At 38.3% G+C, this 14528-nt stretch overlaps 1 protein-coding gene across 6 annotated transcripts in view; it reads right to left on the reverse strand.

Moving 5' to 3' along the window:
- The window catches only part of LOC132306086 (uncharacterized), a 58955-nt gene extending 50358 nt beyond the window's left edge, over window positions 1–8597 (reverse strand). For 2 of the 6 annotated variants that reach the window (XM_059803306.1, XM_059803305.1), the window contains exons 1-2: window positions 8386–8594; window positions 8211–8285 (exon numbers count right to left, since the gene is read on the reverse strand). In XM_059803306.1, coding sequence (XP_059659289.1) covers window positions 8211–8285; window positions 8386–8448 — 138 coding nt within the window. In that variant the 5' untranslated portion in view covers window positions 8449–8594. Of the gene's footprint in view, window positions 1–8210; window positions 8286–8385 lie in introns of all 6 variants that reach the window. The other 4 variants (XM_059803304.1, XM_059803302.1, XM_059803303.1 and 1 more) reach the window with 3 other exon arrangements.
- Between the last annotated feature and the right edge of the window lie 5931 nt (window positions 8598–14528).

Here is a 14528-nt window from a genome sequence, read left to right on the forward strand (position 1 = left end):
CCTTAGGATAACGAGGTATAACCCAACGCATACCAAACAGACAAAAGATAAGATTCCAACAATCCCTCGCCATAGGATAATGCCTGAGAACATGAGCAACTGACTCACCATCTTGTTTGCAAAAGCAACACTAGTTAACAAAACAGTTGCCCCTTTTCCTTAGATTATCAATCGTCAGGATCTTACCACATACAGCGGTCCAAACAAAGAATGCCACCCTAGTTGGAACCATAAAACGCTAGATAGACTTTCATGGAAAATCAATGATATCAAAATCAGAAAGACATAAGAATAAGAATTGAACTTCGAAGCGACCATGGGAAAAGGGAATCCATGTCATGTCATCACAACCTCTGCCAATTGCCTCCTTTCGATACAGCAAATCCAGAAAAACATATACCTCGTCCACCTCCCAATCCTGAAAAGAGCGTCAAAAGGACCCCACACATCTGAATAAATGAGATCAAAAGGTGTTAAAGCAGATTTATTACTACTAGCAGGATAATTGGAACGAATACATTTAGCCATATGACATGTCTCACAGGATAAATCCGACACTGCCACGTTACAAAATAAGGAAGGAAATAAATGTTTTAAATAACCGAAAGAAATATGTCCTAAACGCATGTGCCAACGCATAAGCTGGGCTTTATTAAATGAAACAAAATTAGAAAATGAAGCTGAATGTGCTTGAGGTGACAAAGGAGCATCCAACAGGTATAGACTGTCCACTTCACGCCCATTGCCAATCGTCTGTTTCGACACCAGATCCTAAAAAATACAATGAGAGGGAAAGAACGTTACACTACAATTTAACTATTTGGTAACGCTACTAACAGAAATAAGATTTGTAGTCAACTGTGGAACATGAAGTGTATCTGACAAAGTTAATGAAGGAGTAACTGATATGTGACCCTTCCCAGCAATGGAAGATGGAACAGATACTATAAGATTGGAAGAATGAGGACATACCAATCATATTGTCTGAAACACCAGAATCAATGATCCATGGTGTTGAAGATGTAGATACGCTATGTGCAGACGTAATAGTACCTGAGTGGGCATAAGTGGAGGTTGGCTAAGACGATGCCTCCATTTGGTTGAAGAATTGTTTGTACTTGTCTAAATCAGCTTGAGTTAAGGTAACTGTGGCAGAAGATGTAGAGGCAGAGTTGTCAAGAGTTGACAATGAGACTGGTTGTGTAATAGAATGTGCAAAGGATTGAGGCTGTTGTTTTTGTTGCGGTGGGCGTCCATGTAGAACATAACAACGAGATTTGATGTGACCAATTTTTCCGTAATGGTCACACCATCCGCGTTGTCGTCCCAGAGGAGGACCGGTGGTACAGCTCTGATCTGACTGGGATGGTGCAGTTCCTGAAAGGTTTGGGAACCTGAACTGCCATAGCAGAACGATCAACAGAAGCAACACCTAATGGATTAGTCCAACGGCTCTCATCTAACAACACATAGGAATATGCATCCTCAAGAGTAGGGAATGAAGATAAGCCCAATAAATGAACACGAGCATACTCAAACTCATCATTTAAAGGGTCTCCTCAGACCATATACAATAACAATGTCTACTCAAACCATTCTCGAAAAATCCAAGTACATACTTTTTTTAAGGAGCACTACCCGCTTACATGTAGCTAAACACCCTTCTTCTTAATATTCGGAACCTCTTTGTAGACTAAATTTTTTTTACCCAAGCCCTTCTAGGTGTTGGAGATCAACTATCCCAATTTACCCAACCCTAGAAGAGTAAAAAAGAAATTGTAAAACTTAAAAATACTAGTTTTCGATCACAAAACAGCAACACAGAAAAACATGTGTTGACAACGTCACATGATATCACAAACAGCCTAAGGTGGTTGTTGCACAAGTAGCAAGGCTACTGAAAGGTGTGGAAAGGCGTTGGCTCTGATACCAACTAGAAATATAAAAAGAAGAAAAAGGAGAGAATTATGTAAAGGCTTGAATGATATGGATCACTCATTCACAGCTCTAGTATTTATAAATAAAAAGAGCACATGCTCATATTACAAGAAATGAAACTAAATCAAATCACAACATATTCTAAAGTATATTCTATAGCATAATCAAATCTCTGCTAATACGGTAAGTCATTCCATAAATCGTGGATATCATATATGCTACCATTTACTTTTTTCTTTTTTTACACTAGACAAGGACCAACACATGCGGAAACAGCCTCTCCGCATGCAAAGGTAGGGTTGCATACTGTTAGAATGTTATATTTATTTAAGTGTTGAGTCATTATGTAATTACAGAAAGTTAATAGGGCCCTTGTGTTATTAAGTAAGACTTGTAATCATTATATAAGCCTGTATAGGCTTATTAGGTCTGTTATGTTGAATATACAAGATACAATCTCTCTCTCTCATATGATTATGAACATGGTATCAGAGCGCTGCGATCATGGGTGTGAGAGTCTGTAATTGGGTTGTTATTGTATGAGATCGGCATCGCAATTGTGGTGTTGGTGGTCTTGGAAGTTCCTTGTTCGTCGTCAGATCTGAAGATCGTTCACTGTCATCGTCAGATCTACAGCCTCGGTCGTCGTCTTCACCGTCGTCGTCAGCTTGGTCATCGTCGTATTTGCCTTGTTCGTTGTCACCAGCAGCTCCTCCTTGTTCTTTAGCGATCTCACTGACATCAATAGTCTCGATTTGCAGAGGTGAGGTTCATCCTTTTGATTCGCCAACATCTGCAGTCTCGGATTGCAATCGCTGCTTATTGATTCGGCCGTTGATTGTGAGTGGGTTGCCGTCGGCTCCGCTGCGTTGTTCACCGGCGTCTGTGAAGGTATGAAGAAGAAGACCCATGTTTGGCTACACAGATATAGCTATTCCAACCCTAGTTTACTAAACCTGGGATAGCTTAGATCCGGCCCATTTGACCAGATCCGGCCCAGTTGACCAGATCCGGCCCGTTTGACCAGATCTGACCCAGTTGACCAGATTCGACCCAGTGACCATATCAGGCTCGTTTGACCAGATCCGGCCCATTTAACCAGATCCGGCCCGTTTGACCAGATTCGGCCCGTTTTCAGGTTCGGCCCGTTTCCAGGTTCGACCAAAATACAGATTCTGCTATTTTTTTTTTTCTTTCTTCTCTGTTTTGCTGGATTCAACATGGCATCCAATTCAGATTTGCTTTCTCCCGCGAACAGTCTTCATTCTCCCATGACTTCAGTTAAACTCAATGGGAAGAATTACATACTATGGGCTAAATCTGTTGCCATTTTTCTCAAAAGCAGAGGTCTTGGTACTCATCTGACTAAAGAGAAACTCAAGGCAACTGATGTTTCTTTTGATGCATGGGAAAAGGAAGATGCGCAGATCTTCTCTATAATGATAAACAGCATTGAACCCCAAATCAGTTCAATGTTACTTTATTTGGATACTGCCAAGGAGATATGGGATAGATTGCAGCAATTGTATTCTAGGACAGGTAATATCACTCGTGTCTATGAACTCTGTAAGCAGTACTTCAATCTTGAACAAGGTACTCAAAGTATAGAAGAGTATTATTCCAAAGTTATGGGAGTCTGTGAAGAGCTGAATATGTATCAGCCCATTACTGCTGATGTTCGAAGTATGCAACAACAGCGTGCGGACTTTAATGTTGTCCGTTTTCTTACTGGTTTATCATCAGCATATGAGCCTTTTCGTGCACAGATTATAGGCAGTCCAACACTTCCCTCTCTTGCTGAGGTGTTTTCTCGCCTTCAGCGTGCTACACTAGCAAGTGATACATCAAATTTGAATGCTGGACAGAGTAGTGAGCGTTCAGCATTGGTAGTTTCAAAGGGTGAACATAATGCTTACCGTGGAGGTCGTGGGGGACGCTCCACACGTGGTGGTCGTGATTCACGAGGAGGACGTGGTCGTGGCAGGGAATTAGGAAAATGTACTCATTGTGGTCTTTCTAATCATACTGTGAACTTTTGTTGGGACCTTCATGGGAAACCATCTAGTTATGCAAATCAAGTTTCCTCTTCTCCGAATGATGTTGCTTCTGGATCTCACAACGTGGCTGAATCAGATACAGTCTCTGTTCCACGGGATGAGTATACTCAGTTTTTGTCTTATAAGTAAGAATCTAATTCATCTTCCACAGCTACCTTTGCCCAGTCAGGTACTGCACACACATGTCTATTGTCTTCCACTCGCAGTCCTTGGATCATAGACACTGGAGCATCTAATCATATGACCGGATGTTCTTCTCTTCTATCTGATTTTCATTCTGTACCTCCTTCTCAAGGAGTTACTCTTGCTAATGGTTCATCCACTCAGGTTTCAGATTTGGGGACAACTCAACTTAGTGATTCATTGTCTCTCTCGTCCGTTTTACATGTTCCGCAGTTTCCCTTTAATTTAATGTCTATCAGTAAGCTTACTAAATCTCTCCAGTGCTCTGTTACATTTGATCCTACTTCTTGTGTGTTTCAGGATCTCAAGATGAAGCAGAAGATTGGTACAGGACATGAAGCTGGTGGCTTATATTATTTTGATTTCGAACCTTATCCTGTGGCTCTTCAGTCTTCTCTGTCTCCATTCCAGTGGCACTGTCGACTTGGTCACCCGTCACTTCAAGTTTTGAAGCGTCAAGTTCCTAGTCTTAGTCATTTGAAATTCTTGTCATGTGAAGTTTGTCAACTTAGTAAGCACCATCGCGTGTCTTTCAAGTCTAGGGTTAATAATCGTGTCTCTAGTCCTTTTCATTTGGTTCATTCAGATGTATGGGGTCCAATAAAACATTCTTCAATCAATAAATTTCATTATTTTGTGACATTTGTGGATGATTATTCTCGCCTGACTTGGTTGTTTCTAATGAAAGATCATTCTGAGTTGTTTTTAATTTTTCAAAAATTTCGCAAAGAAATCAAAACTCAGTTTGGATGTCCAATTCGTATTCTACGTTCTGATAATGCTAAGGACTATTCTTCAACTCCATTTGATACATATCTTAGTGATAAAGGAATTATTCATCAAAATTCATGTGTTTATACTCCTCAACAAAATGGAGTTGCAGAACGTAAGAATCGACATCTCTTAGAAGTAACTCGTGCTCTTTTGTTTCATATGCGTATGCCTAAACGGTTTTGGGGTGATGCTGTTCTTACTGCCTGTCATCTTATTAACCGTATGCCGTCATCTGTATTAGATGGCAAATCTCCACATTCTATTTTATTTCCTGATTCTCTCTTGTTTTCTCTTCCTCCTAGGGTTTTTGGATGTGTATGTTATGTCCACAATCTTGGTCCTGGTTTTGACAAACTCGACCCACGTGCCACAAAGTGTGTATTTCTTGGCTACTCTCGTTCTCATAAAGGTTATCGTTGCTATAGTCCTGTTTCTCAACGGTACTTTATTAGCGCGGATGTCACATTTTGTGAATCCATCCCATATTTTTCAGATACTGATTCACTTCTTGATATCACTCTTGAGTCATCTCTTTCTGCAGTTCCTCTTCCCTCACTTTCTCTTCAACCTCAATCTTTGGTTCCTTCGCCTGCCCCGTTACAGGTGTACACTCGAAGACCAAAGCCATCTGCTGTCGTGCCTCCTCCATCGTCTTCAAAGTCTTTGGATCCTACACCTTCCACTGTGTCTGACTCCTTGCCTATTGCACTTCATAAAGCTCCTCGCTCGTGTGTTACTAAACATCCCATTGCTCAGTATGTCTCTTATAACCTTATCGCCATCTTTCTCATGTTTTTCCTCTAAGTTGTCCACTACATTTGTTCCTAAGACTGCGCAGGATGCTTTATCTTATTTGGGCTGGAGGAAAGCAGTGCAAGATGAAATGGATGCTTTGCATAAGAATGGCACATGAAATCTTGTTCCATTACCTCCAGGTGCTAAACCTGTTGGTTGTCGCTGGGTATATACTGTGAAGTATCTTCCAGATGGGTCTGTTGAGCGTCTAAAAGCACGCCTTGTTGCCAAAGGTTATACCTAGACTTATGGTATTGACTATGATGAGACATTTGCCACTGTTGCTAAGATTTCTTCTATTCGTGTTTTAATTTTTCTTGCTGCTAATTGACATTGGCCTCTGTTTCAGTTAGACGTTAAAAATGCTTTTTTACATGGTGACTTAGCAGAAGAGGTTTATATGGAGCAACCACCTGGGTTTGTTGCTCAGGGGGAGTATCTTCACACCGTTTGTCGCCTTAAAAAGGCCCTGTATGGATTGAAACAATCTCCACGGGCTTGGTTTGGGAAATTCTCTGAGGTGGCATTAAAATTTGGTCTTAACAGATGTCAGACCGACCATTCGATGTTTCACCAGCGCACTAAAGCTGGCTTCATATTTCTTGTGGTGTATGTAGATGATATTATGATCACAGGTGATGATTCTGAAGGCATTGTTAAGTTGAAGTTGTTTCTGAAATATCGATTCCACACTAAAGACTTGGGTAAACTTAAGTATTTCTTGGGTATTGAAGTTGCTAAATCCAAGAAGGGTATAAGTTTATCCCAACGGAAATATATGTTGGACTTATTGGAAGAAACAGGTATGTTGGGTGGTCGTCCGGTTGATGCTCCTATTCAAATACAAAACTTGTGTCTGATGAGGGTGATCTATTTAATGACCCGGGCATATTTCATCGCCTTGTTGGGAAATTAATTTATCTCACTATCACTCGACCTGACATTTCATATGCAGTTAGTGTTGTAAGTCAGTTCATGGGAGTCCCTAGATGCCACATTGGATTGCTGTTCTTCGGATTATCCGATATCTCAAGCAAGCTCCAGGGTTAGGGTTACTATATAAATCAAATGGTCATCTCAGGGTGAAAGGTTTTACAGATGCTGACTGGGCTGGTTCTCCTTCAGATAAGAGATCTACTACATGATACTGCACATTTGTAGGAGGAAATCTCGTTACATGGCGAAGTAAAAAGCAAACGGTGGTAGCTCGATCTAGTGCTGAAGCTGAGTATAGGGCAATGGCTCATACCACTAGTGAGTTGACATGGATACAACATTTTCTAAAAGAACTTGGGTTGACAGTTACAGCTCTTACTCCATTGTTCTGTGATTTTTTTTTTTTTGATAAGTACTCCATTGTTCTGTGATAATCAAGCAGCAGTTCACATTGCATCAAATCCTGTGTTTCATGAGAGGACCAAACATATTGAAGTTGATTGTCACTTCATTCGAGAAAAACTATTAAGTGGGAGCATCTCTACTCCATTTGTGAAGTCTGAAGATCAATTAGCTGATATGTTTACCAAAGTATTGGGTCATAACCTGTTAAGAACTATCTGTTCCAAGCTGGGATTATTTGATATATATTCTCCAGCTTGAGGGGGAGTGTTAGAATGTTATATATATATAAGTGTTGGGTCATTATGTAATTACAGAAAGTTGATAGGGCCCTTGTGTTATTAAGTAAGACTTGTAATCATTATATAAGCCTGTATAGGCTTATTAGGTCTGTTATGTTGAATATACAAGATACAATCTCTCTCTCTCTCATATGATTATGAACACGTACATCTAACCCTACCCAAACCTTGCATTAGCGAGAGCCTCACGCAATAGGCTAGCCCTAGGCAAGGACCAACACAAGCCAAGAAGCAATAGTCCCCATTTCAGAAAATGGGGTGCCTGGTCAAGAAAACAATACATATATGAAGCTACATGCAAGAAGAATTGAATGGCATTCATTCACAATGATCATATGGGTCTCTATGAAACCTAATCTTTTGGGTTCATTGACCAATCTTTTCACTTACCTTTTTCTAGGTTTTATTTTATCTCATGCAACTATGAATATTGTTTAATTTGGCTGGTAAGTGAATAGTTTTGGCTTCTCTTTTCAAAGAACACCAGTCCAATAGGAAAACTAGGGTCAGTCTAGACTCTAACTAAAATTTGAACATCAAAATTGTAATTTGAAAGTTCCAAAAACAAAAAGAAGAAGAAGTACATTCAATCATTTCATCGAAGATTTGTCATTTGTGTTGACAGATGTTCGTTAAGAAAAAATGGACCATATCTTGAACTTTGTTCTCCCTAAGAGTTTTTTAGGCAAGGGGTTGAACACTAATCGACAGCACTGAAGTTGAGCTATAAAAAAAAAAGCACTCAATGAAATTAGGAAGGGGAGAAATTAAAAATAAAATAAAAATAAAAAACAAATAGCGAAAACAGGAAGGGGAAACTAACCTCGAAGAGCGACCTATCTCTCTGGGCAGTGCCATCTTCAATTCGCGCACCCCGACTTCTCTTAGCTTCATCCAACTGCCACAACAACAACAAGTCAAAAACCCAACTCGAAAATTTGCATATACAGAAGGAACCGAATTGTAGTTCCTTTTGGGGGTTTAGAAGAGGAAAATACCTGTCCTTCAGAGACAAAATTCATCAACCTAGTCGGAGGAGCAGGAAAATCGTCGTCAGCCATCTCAATCAAATTGTTTTCCCCGGAATACCAATTTCCTAAAAATAAAAGAACATGCAGAGTCGTGTGTGTATATATAAAAGCAAAACCACCGTACACCAAGCTTCTTCACCCCCTCCCTCTTCACGAGTCTTAAAAGATATGATAAATTACACTTACCTTCCCTAATTGATTGTGGGCATAACATACACTTACCTTTACGATATTGAATTGTCTACAAACATGGTGTGAAATTACCCTTATATCCTTATTATAATTATTCTTAGTATAAACATAACTAAAGTGTCTTTACAAACATTTGAATGGTATTTTTGTTATTAAAATTTTTAAAAGGGCTTAAATCATAAAATCCTCGCTACTTCCATTTTTTTATCATAAAATCCCAACTTGTTTGTAAAAACCCTAACAAGATTACAAAGTTGTCACTTTGCCCCAATGCTGTTATATTGGGTCGTTAACCTAGCGCGTGATTAACAAGTACTTTGGCAATCAAAATTTAGTGACAAAAATACCCCTAAAGGAACATGTGTCAAACAAGTTGGAGTTTTATAATCATAAGGGTAATTTAGTCATTTCACAAACCCTTAACGGTTCATTGACAGAATTGGGGCAAAGTGATAACTTTGTAATCCTGTTAGGGTTTTTACAAACAAGTTGGGGTTTTATTATAAAAAATGAAAGTAGTGTGGGTTTTATGATTTAAGCCTTTTTAAAAATTGTTCACGTCTCATTAACGTTAGTGTCGATAATCATAAGAGGTATTTGTTATAAATATGCAAATTAGAGAGGAAAATTATAATATGCCAAAATAAAGGTGCGAATATATCAAACCCAAACTCAAAGGGAGTAGGTGTAATTTATCCCAAAATATATTAAATCGAGTTCGGTGGATTTTAATTCCAGGACAAAAGCTCGACTATTGACTCGGATTAATAATGAGTACGTGAAATGAAATTGTTTGACAGCATAAATAAAAGGTTAATTGCATAGAACCTTTGTACTATTTATTTTGTACACTTAATTTTGTTGTAGTAATTTTTTTGCAACTAACCCCTTGTATCAAACTATACATCTACTCTAGTGTTAGTTTCTCCAAAATGCTTTTTGAAACCTCAAAGCTCTTAGAAAAAAATTAGCCAGTCCAAAATAGTTTTCAAGTCAAGCATTTGGAAAGCCAATCCAAATATGTACTATGGCCTATTTGGATTGGCTTTTCAAACACTACTTTTAGCTTTTTTGGGCTTGAAAACTGTTTTGAGTAGTGTTTGGCTAATTTTTTAAAAGCGCTTTTGGGTTTTGGAAGAGCGTTTTGGAGAAGTTGATACCCCAGTTTTTCTAAAATGCTCTTTTGATACAACACGGAAAGAGGTTTGGTATTTTAATGAAACTTATTAAATGACAAGCTTACCATTTTTATTACTTAACAAAAAAATGTAATTCCATGCGTGTCCCTATAAAAGTCCCTTTAATTTTCTTTTCAAACCCTAGCTTGTATACCACAGAACTTACTTCTGCGTTCTGAAAAACCAAAAAAAAAATAAAATAAAATAAAAATTAAAAACATTACATATCACCTTCATATGATCTGATGGAGCATTCAATCGGAGGGAAACCCTGAAGAAGATTCTTGTTTTGGCTCATTCTCTTCTTTGCTGTTTAAGCTCCAATAACTCATTAAATTACAGAAACCTAAGCAAGTCACTACTTAACCCAAGGATGTGATGTCTGAGCATTAGGAGGGCAGCGCTTTCAGGAACTAGGATGGATCATTAGGTTAATTCATTGACTCGTTGTATCCTCAAGCATCTGAGCTAGTGGAAATGATTATTTAGCTCATTAATCAAATTGGTTAGATCTATTTATCATACGATGAATGAGAACAATAAATATATATCTCACTATTGCAATCTATATTTTGATGCATTCTTGGTTTTGTTTTTTTGTTTTCCCTATTTCTTATATGCAATCAATTTTATTTTCTCTCAGTTTTGCTTGTGAAGTTGTGGGTATATACAGGTAATATATATGTATATTTTATATGATTTACTTGATGATGGTTATTGGTATGGACTCTACAATCTAATAAGGAGTCTAACAGACACAGAAGTAATGAAGTCAGATAAGCTATAATTAATAAAGCAATGTGGATAAAGGGTAGTTCTCCGATCCATATTGAACAAGTAAAGGGAAATTAATTCTCTTGTTAAATACTACAACCTACCTTATAAAAAGGGTAGTTAGTCAATTCAAAAGGAACGATACAAAACCCTAGCAGAGTCCATTAATCTTCCTGGTCTTACACTAACTTGACCGTCAGAGACTCTTGGGCCGATACCACACCAGTACCTTATAGATCACGTTTTCTCTTCTCTGCAGGTTACAAAGGGTAAAGTGGATGCTTCATGTGGAGGTTCATATTTTGGAAAACATAAGCACGACGTTTGCGCCTCTTTGAAAATATGAGTAAGAATTCAATGCACAAATTTCAATCCTCTCGAGTAAGTGGGAATTCTAATGTGGTAAGGAATAAAAATTCAAATGTATGTCAAGTGGAAAGTCCAATGGAAGTATAGCTAAGGTTAAAACTCTTACCTAAAGGCTTAACCAATTCTTGTTGAGCCAAAGACCGGTAATTCAATCATCCTATCCTTCCCACTCACCAAATGAAGTGTGTATGAATTGTTCTAGTTGCAATCACAATACTTCCATTTGTCCTCAAGGACAAGCCCTTTTAAATGAGTAACATGAACAAGTTAATGCCGTTTTTTCTCATCCATATTCTAATGCTTACATTCTGGGATGGAGAGAGACTTTATACTCTTCTTGGAAAAATCAAGGAGCCGATGTAAACCCTCCACAAAATTCAATTTTCCAAGGAAAGTATAGGTTTCCTCACTTTCAAGATTCTCAAGGGTACCAATCTTCGTTTTATCCAAGTCCAAATGTGAATCCATACTCTCATCCTCAAATTCCAAATTCTCAAGTTCACTTCCATCATTCTCAAGCTCTACCTAGAAATTCTACTTTTGAGGATAAGGTCTTGGCAGCTTCAGGTAGCTTAGAAGTGAACAATAAATTGCTTCACTCTCATTCTCAATCTATCTCAAAGCTTGAATCCTATATCGGGATGATAGCTAATTCCATGAATACAAGAAAGAAAGTAAGTTGCCTAGCCAACCCGAGAGAAATCCTAAGGTACATTGTATGGTGGAAGCAAATCCTACATCGAGATGTCCACCACATAAATAAGTGCAAGCTATAATAACATTGAGAAGTGGTAAGTGAGTAGACAATAAGGTAGAAAGACCAAGTGAAGTTAGTGAAGCGGTGCAACCAAGTGGTAACACTCGTCCTGTTTTTGATCCTATTTCTACTTCCTTGAGTTCAAGTGGTTCTAAAAAAGACTTGCCATCATCATCTTCATCTCCTCAAATAGAAAAGTCTTTTGAACCAAAAGCTCCATTTCCTTATGCTTTGAGAGAGACTTCACCTTTTGGGAGATAAGAGGGAAAAATTCATGACATGATGGAAGTTTTCAAACAAGTTAAAATAAACCTTCCTCTTTTAGATGCTATTAGGCAAATTCCACCATATGCAAAGTTCTTAAAGGACTTGTGCACACAAAAGAGAAAGAATAAGGGACAAAGCCCTAAGAAAGTGCTTCTCACAGAGCAAGTGAGCTCCATTCTTCTCTATAACACACCCCCTAAGTTCAAAGATTCTGGTACTCTAACCATTTCTTATGTAATTAGAAACAATGAGGTTCTTAGAGCTCTTCTTGACTTAAGGGTGAGTGTTAACTTGATTCCTTACTCCGTGTATATGCAACTCGGTTTAAGTGATTTGAAACCGACCTCGGTAGTTCTTCAGTTGGCCAATAGATCCGTCAAAAAGCCAAGGGGCATGGTGGAAGACATTCTCATTAAGGTCGTTAAGTTCTATTTCCCGGTTGACTTTGTGGTCCTAGATACCGAACTGGTTGTCAATACTATCAATCACATTCTAATCATCTTAAGATGGCCATTCCTTGACACCGCAAATGCAACCATCAATTGTAGGCCTGGCATCATGGACATCTCTTTTGACAATATGATGGTTAAACTTCATGTTTTCAATGCAAGTCGACATCCTATATGAAAACGAGTGTTGTCTTGTGGATGTCTTGGATGAAATCGTTAAAGAGTCTATTTCTTTAATGCTCTCAAAGGACCTTCTTGAGGAGAACCTTTCATCTATCCTTTCCAAGGATCCTCTTGAGGCATGTCTTCTAGAAATGTATGAAAATTATGGTTTTGACAATGAAGGATCCATAAGTGAAGTGAATGCTTTGATGGATTTCGTTGCTACTCTAGACTTCCCACCTTGGAAAAATAAAAAAGAACCTCTTCCTCTATTTTTTAGCACTCCACCGGTTTCATCCCTCGTCTCTCCACCCACTCTTGAGCTTAAACCTCTCCCTTCCAATCTTAAGTATGCCTTTTTAGGCCCAAAGGAGACTCTTTCGGTCATTATTGCTTCAAATCTTGAAAAGGACCAAAAGAATGATCTTTTGGAAGTGCTTAAAGAAAATAAAGAAGCCATTGGATGGAGTGTGGCGGATTTAAAGGGAATTGACCCTTCTATATGTATGCATTAAGGGTGCACACGGTCCGGTTTGGACTAGATTAAAAGTATTTTGGGACCAAATTATTTATAATGGTTCCACTATTTTTGAAGCCAGACAGAACCATAATGTCCATGGAACCAAACCAAACCAAACCGCGAAAAACTAATTTAGTTCGGTTCAGTTTGTCGATTTCAGTTGATTTGTTTTTTTTTATATTTTCATTTAGAGGGGGCAAAGTTAAAAAAAATATAAAATAAAAATAAAAAATCAGCTAACATTGATATACATGCAATAAAAAGAATTTTAAGAAGAAATAAAGGAAAGAAAATTGAGATATATTTGAAAAGGGAAATTTGACTTTTTTTAAAAAAAATTTAAAGAATTTAAAGAACAAAAGAAAGAAAGGGGGCACGGGAGAACTTTACGTGATTTAAGTTTAGGATATGATATACATATATATATATTTATATATTATATAACATAATAATGATTCGGTCCGGGCTGGTCCGGTCTAGCACGACCCTAAACCAGGACCGGACCGAAAATTTACGATTCCATAATTTTGGGCCCAGGACCAGACCAAATTGCATACAATTAGCCCAAACCGTCCAATTCAGTACTTTCTGGTCCAATTTTTCAGTTTACCGGATTTTTTGAACACCCCTAATATGCATCGCATTCATATGGAAGGGGATAAGAAACCCTTTAGAGATGCCCAAAGGAGATTGAACCCAAACATGAAGGAGGTTGTCAAAAAGGAGGTAGTAAAGCTATTGGATGCTGGAATCATCTACCCTATCTCTGATAGCAAGTGGGTTAGTCTAACACAAGTAGTTCCCCAAAAGTCAGGGATTACAGTTGTGGAGAATACCAAAGGTGATCTTATTTCCTAACGCACAGCCACTTCATGGTGTGTGTGCATTGATTACTGAAAATTGAATTTTGCCACTAGGAAGGATCACTTTCCATTGCCCTTCATCGATTAAATCTTGGAAAGGTTGGCCGGGCAAAAATACTTTTGCTTCCTAGATGGCTACTCGGAGTATAATCAAGTGGCCCTAGATCATCTCGACCAAGAAAAGACCACATTTACTTATCCCTTCGGCACATTTGCTTATAAACGGATGCCATTTGATTTGTGCAATGCCTTCGCCACATTCCAAAGGTGTATGATGTCAATTTTTTTTAACATAGTGGAAAAATATTTGGAAGTTTTCATGGATAATTTTTCAGTCTTCGGGTCTTCTTTTGATTCTTGCCTCAAAAATCTCTCTCTTGTGCTCAAAAGATGTCGTGAAACAAACCTTGTTATAAGTTGGGAAAAGAGCCATTTCATTGTTCAAGAGGAGATAGTGCTAGGACATGTCATTTCTCAAAGAGGAATCGAAGTTGACAAGGCTAAAGTTGAGCTTATTTCTTAGTTACCTCTACCTTCTACGTTGAGAGAAGTCCGCTCCTTTCTTGGTTATGCCAGCTT

This window comes from Cornus florida, unplaced genomic scaffold, assembly GCF_030987335.1.
Source record: "Cornus florida cultivar Cherokee Brave unplaced genomic scaffold, ASM3098733v1 CherokeeBrave_3.0.0_Hap2_Chr05, whole genome shotgun sequence".
In the NCBI taxonomy this organism is placed as follows: domain Eukaryota; kingdom Viridiplantae; phylum Streptophyta; class Magnoliopsida; order Cornales; family Cornaceae; genus Cornus; species Cornus florida.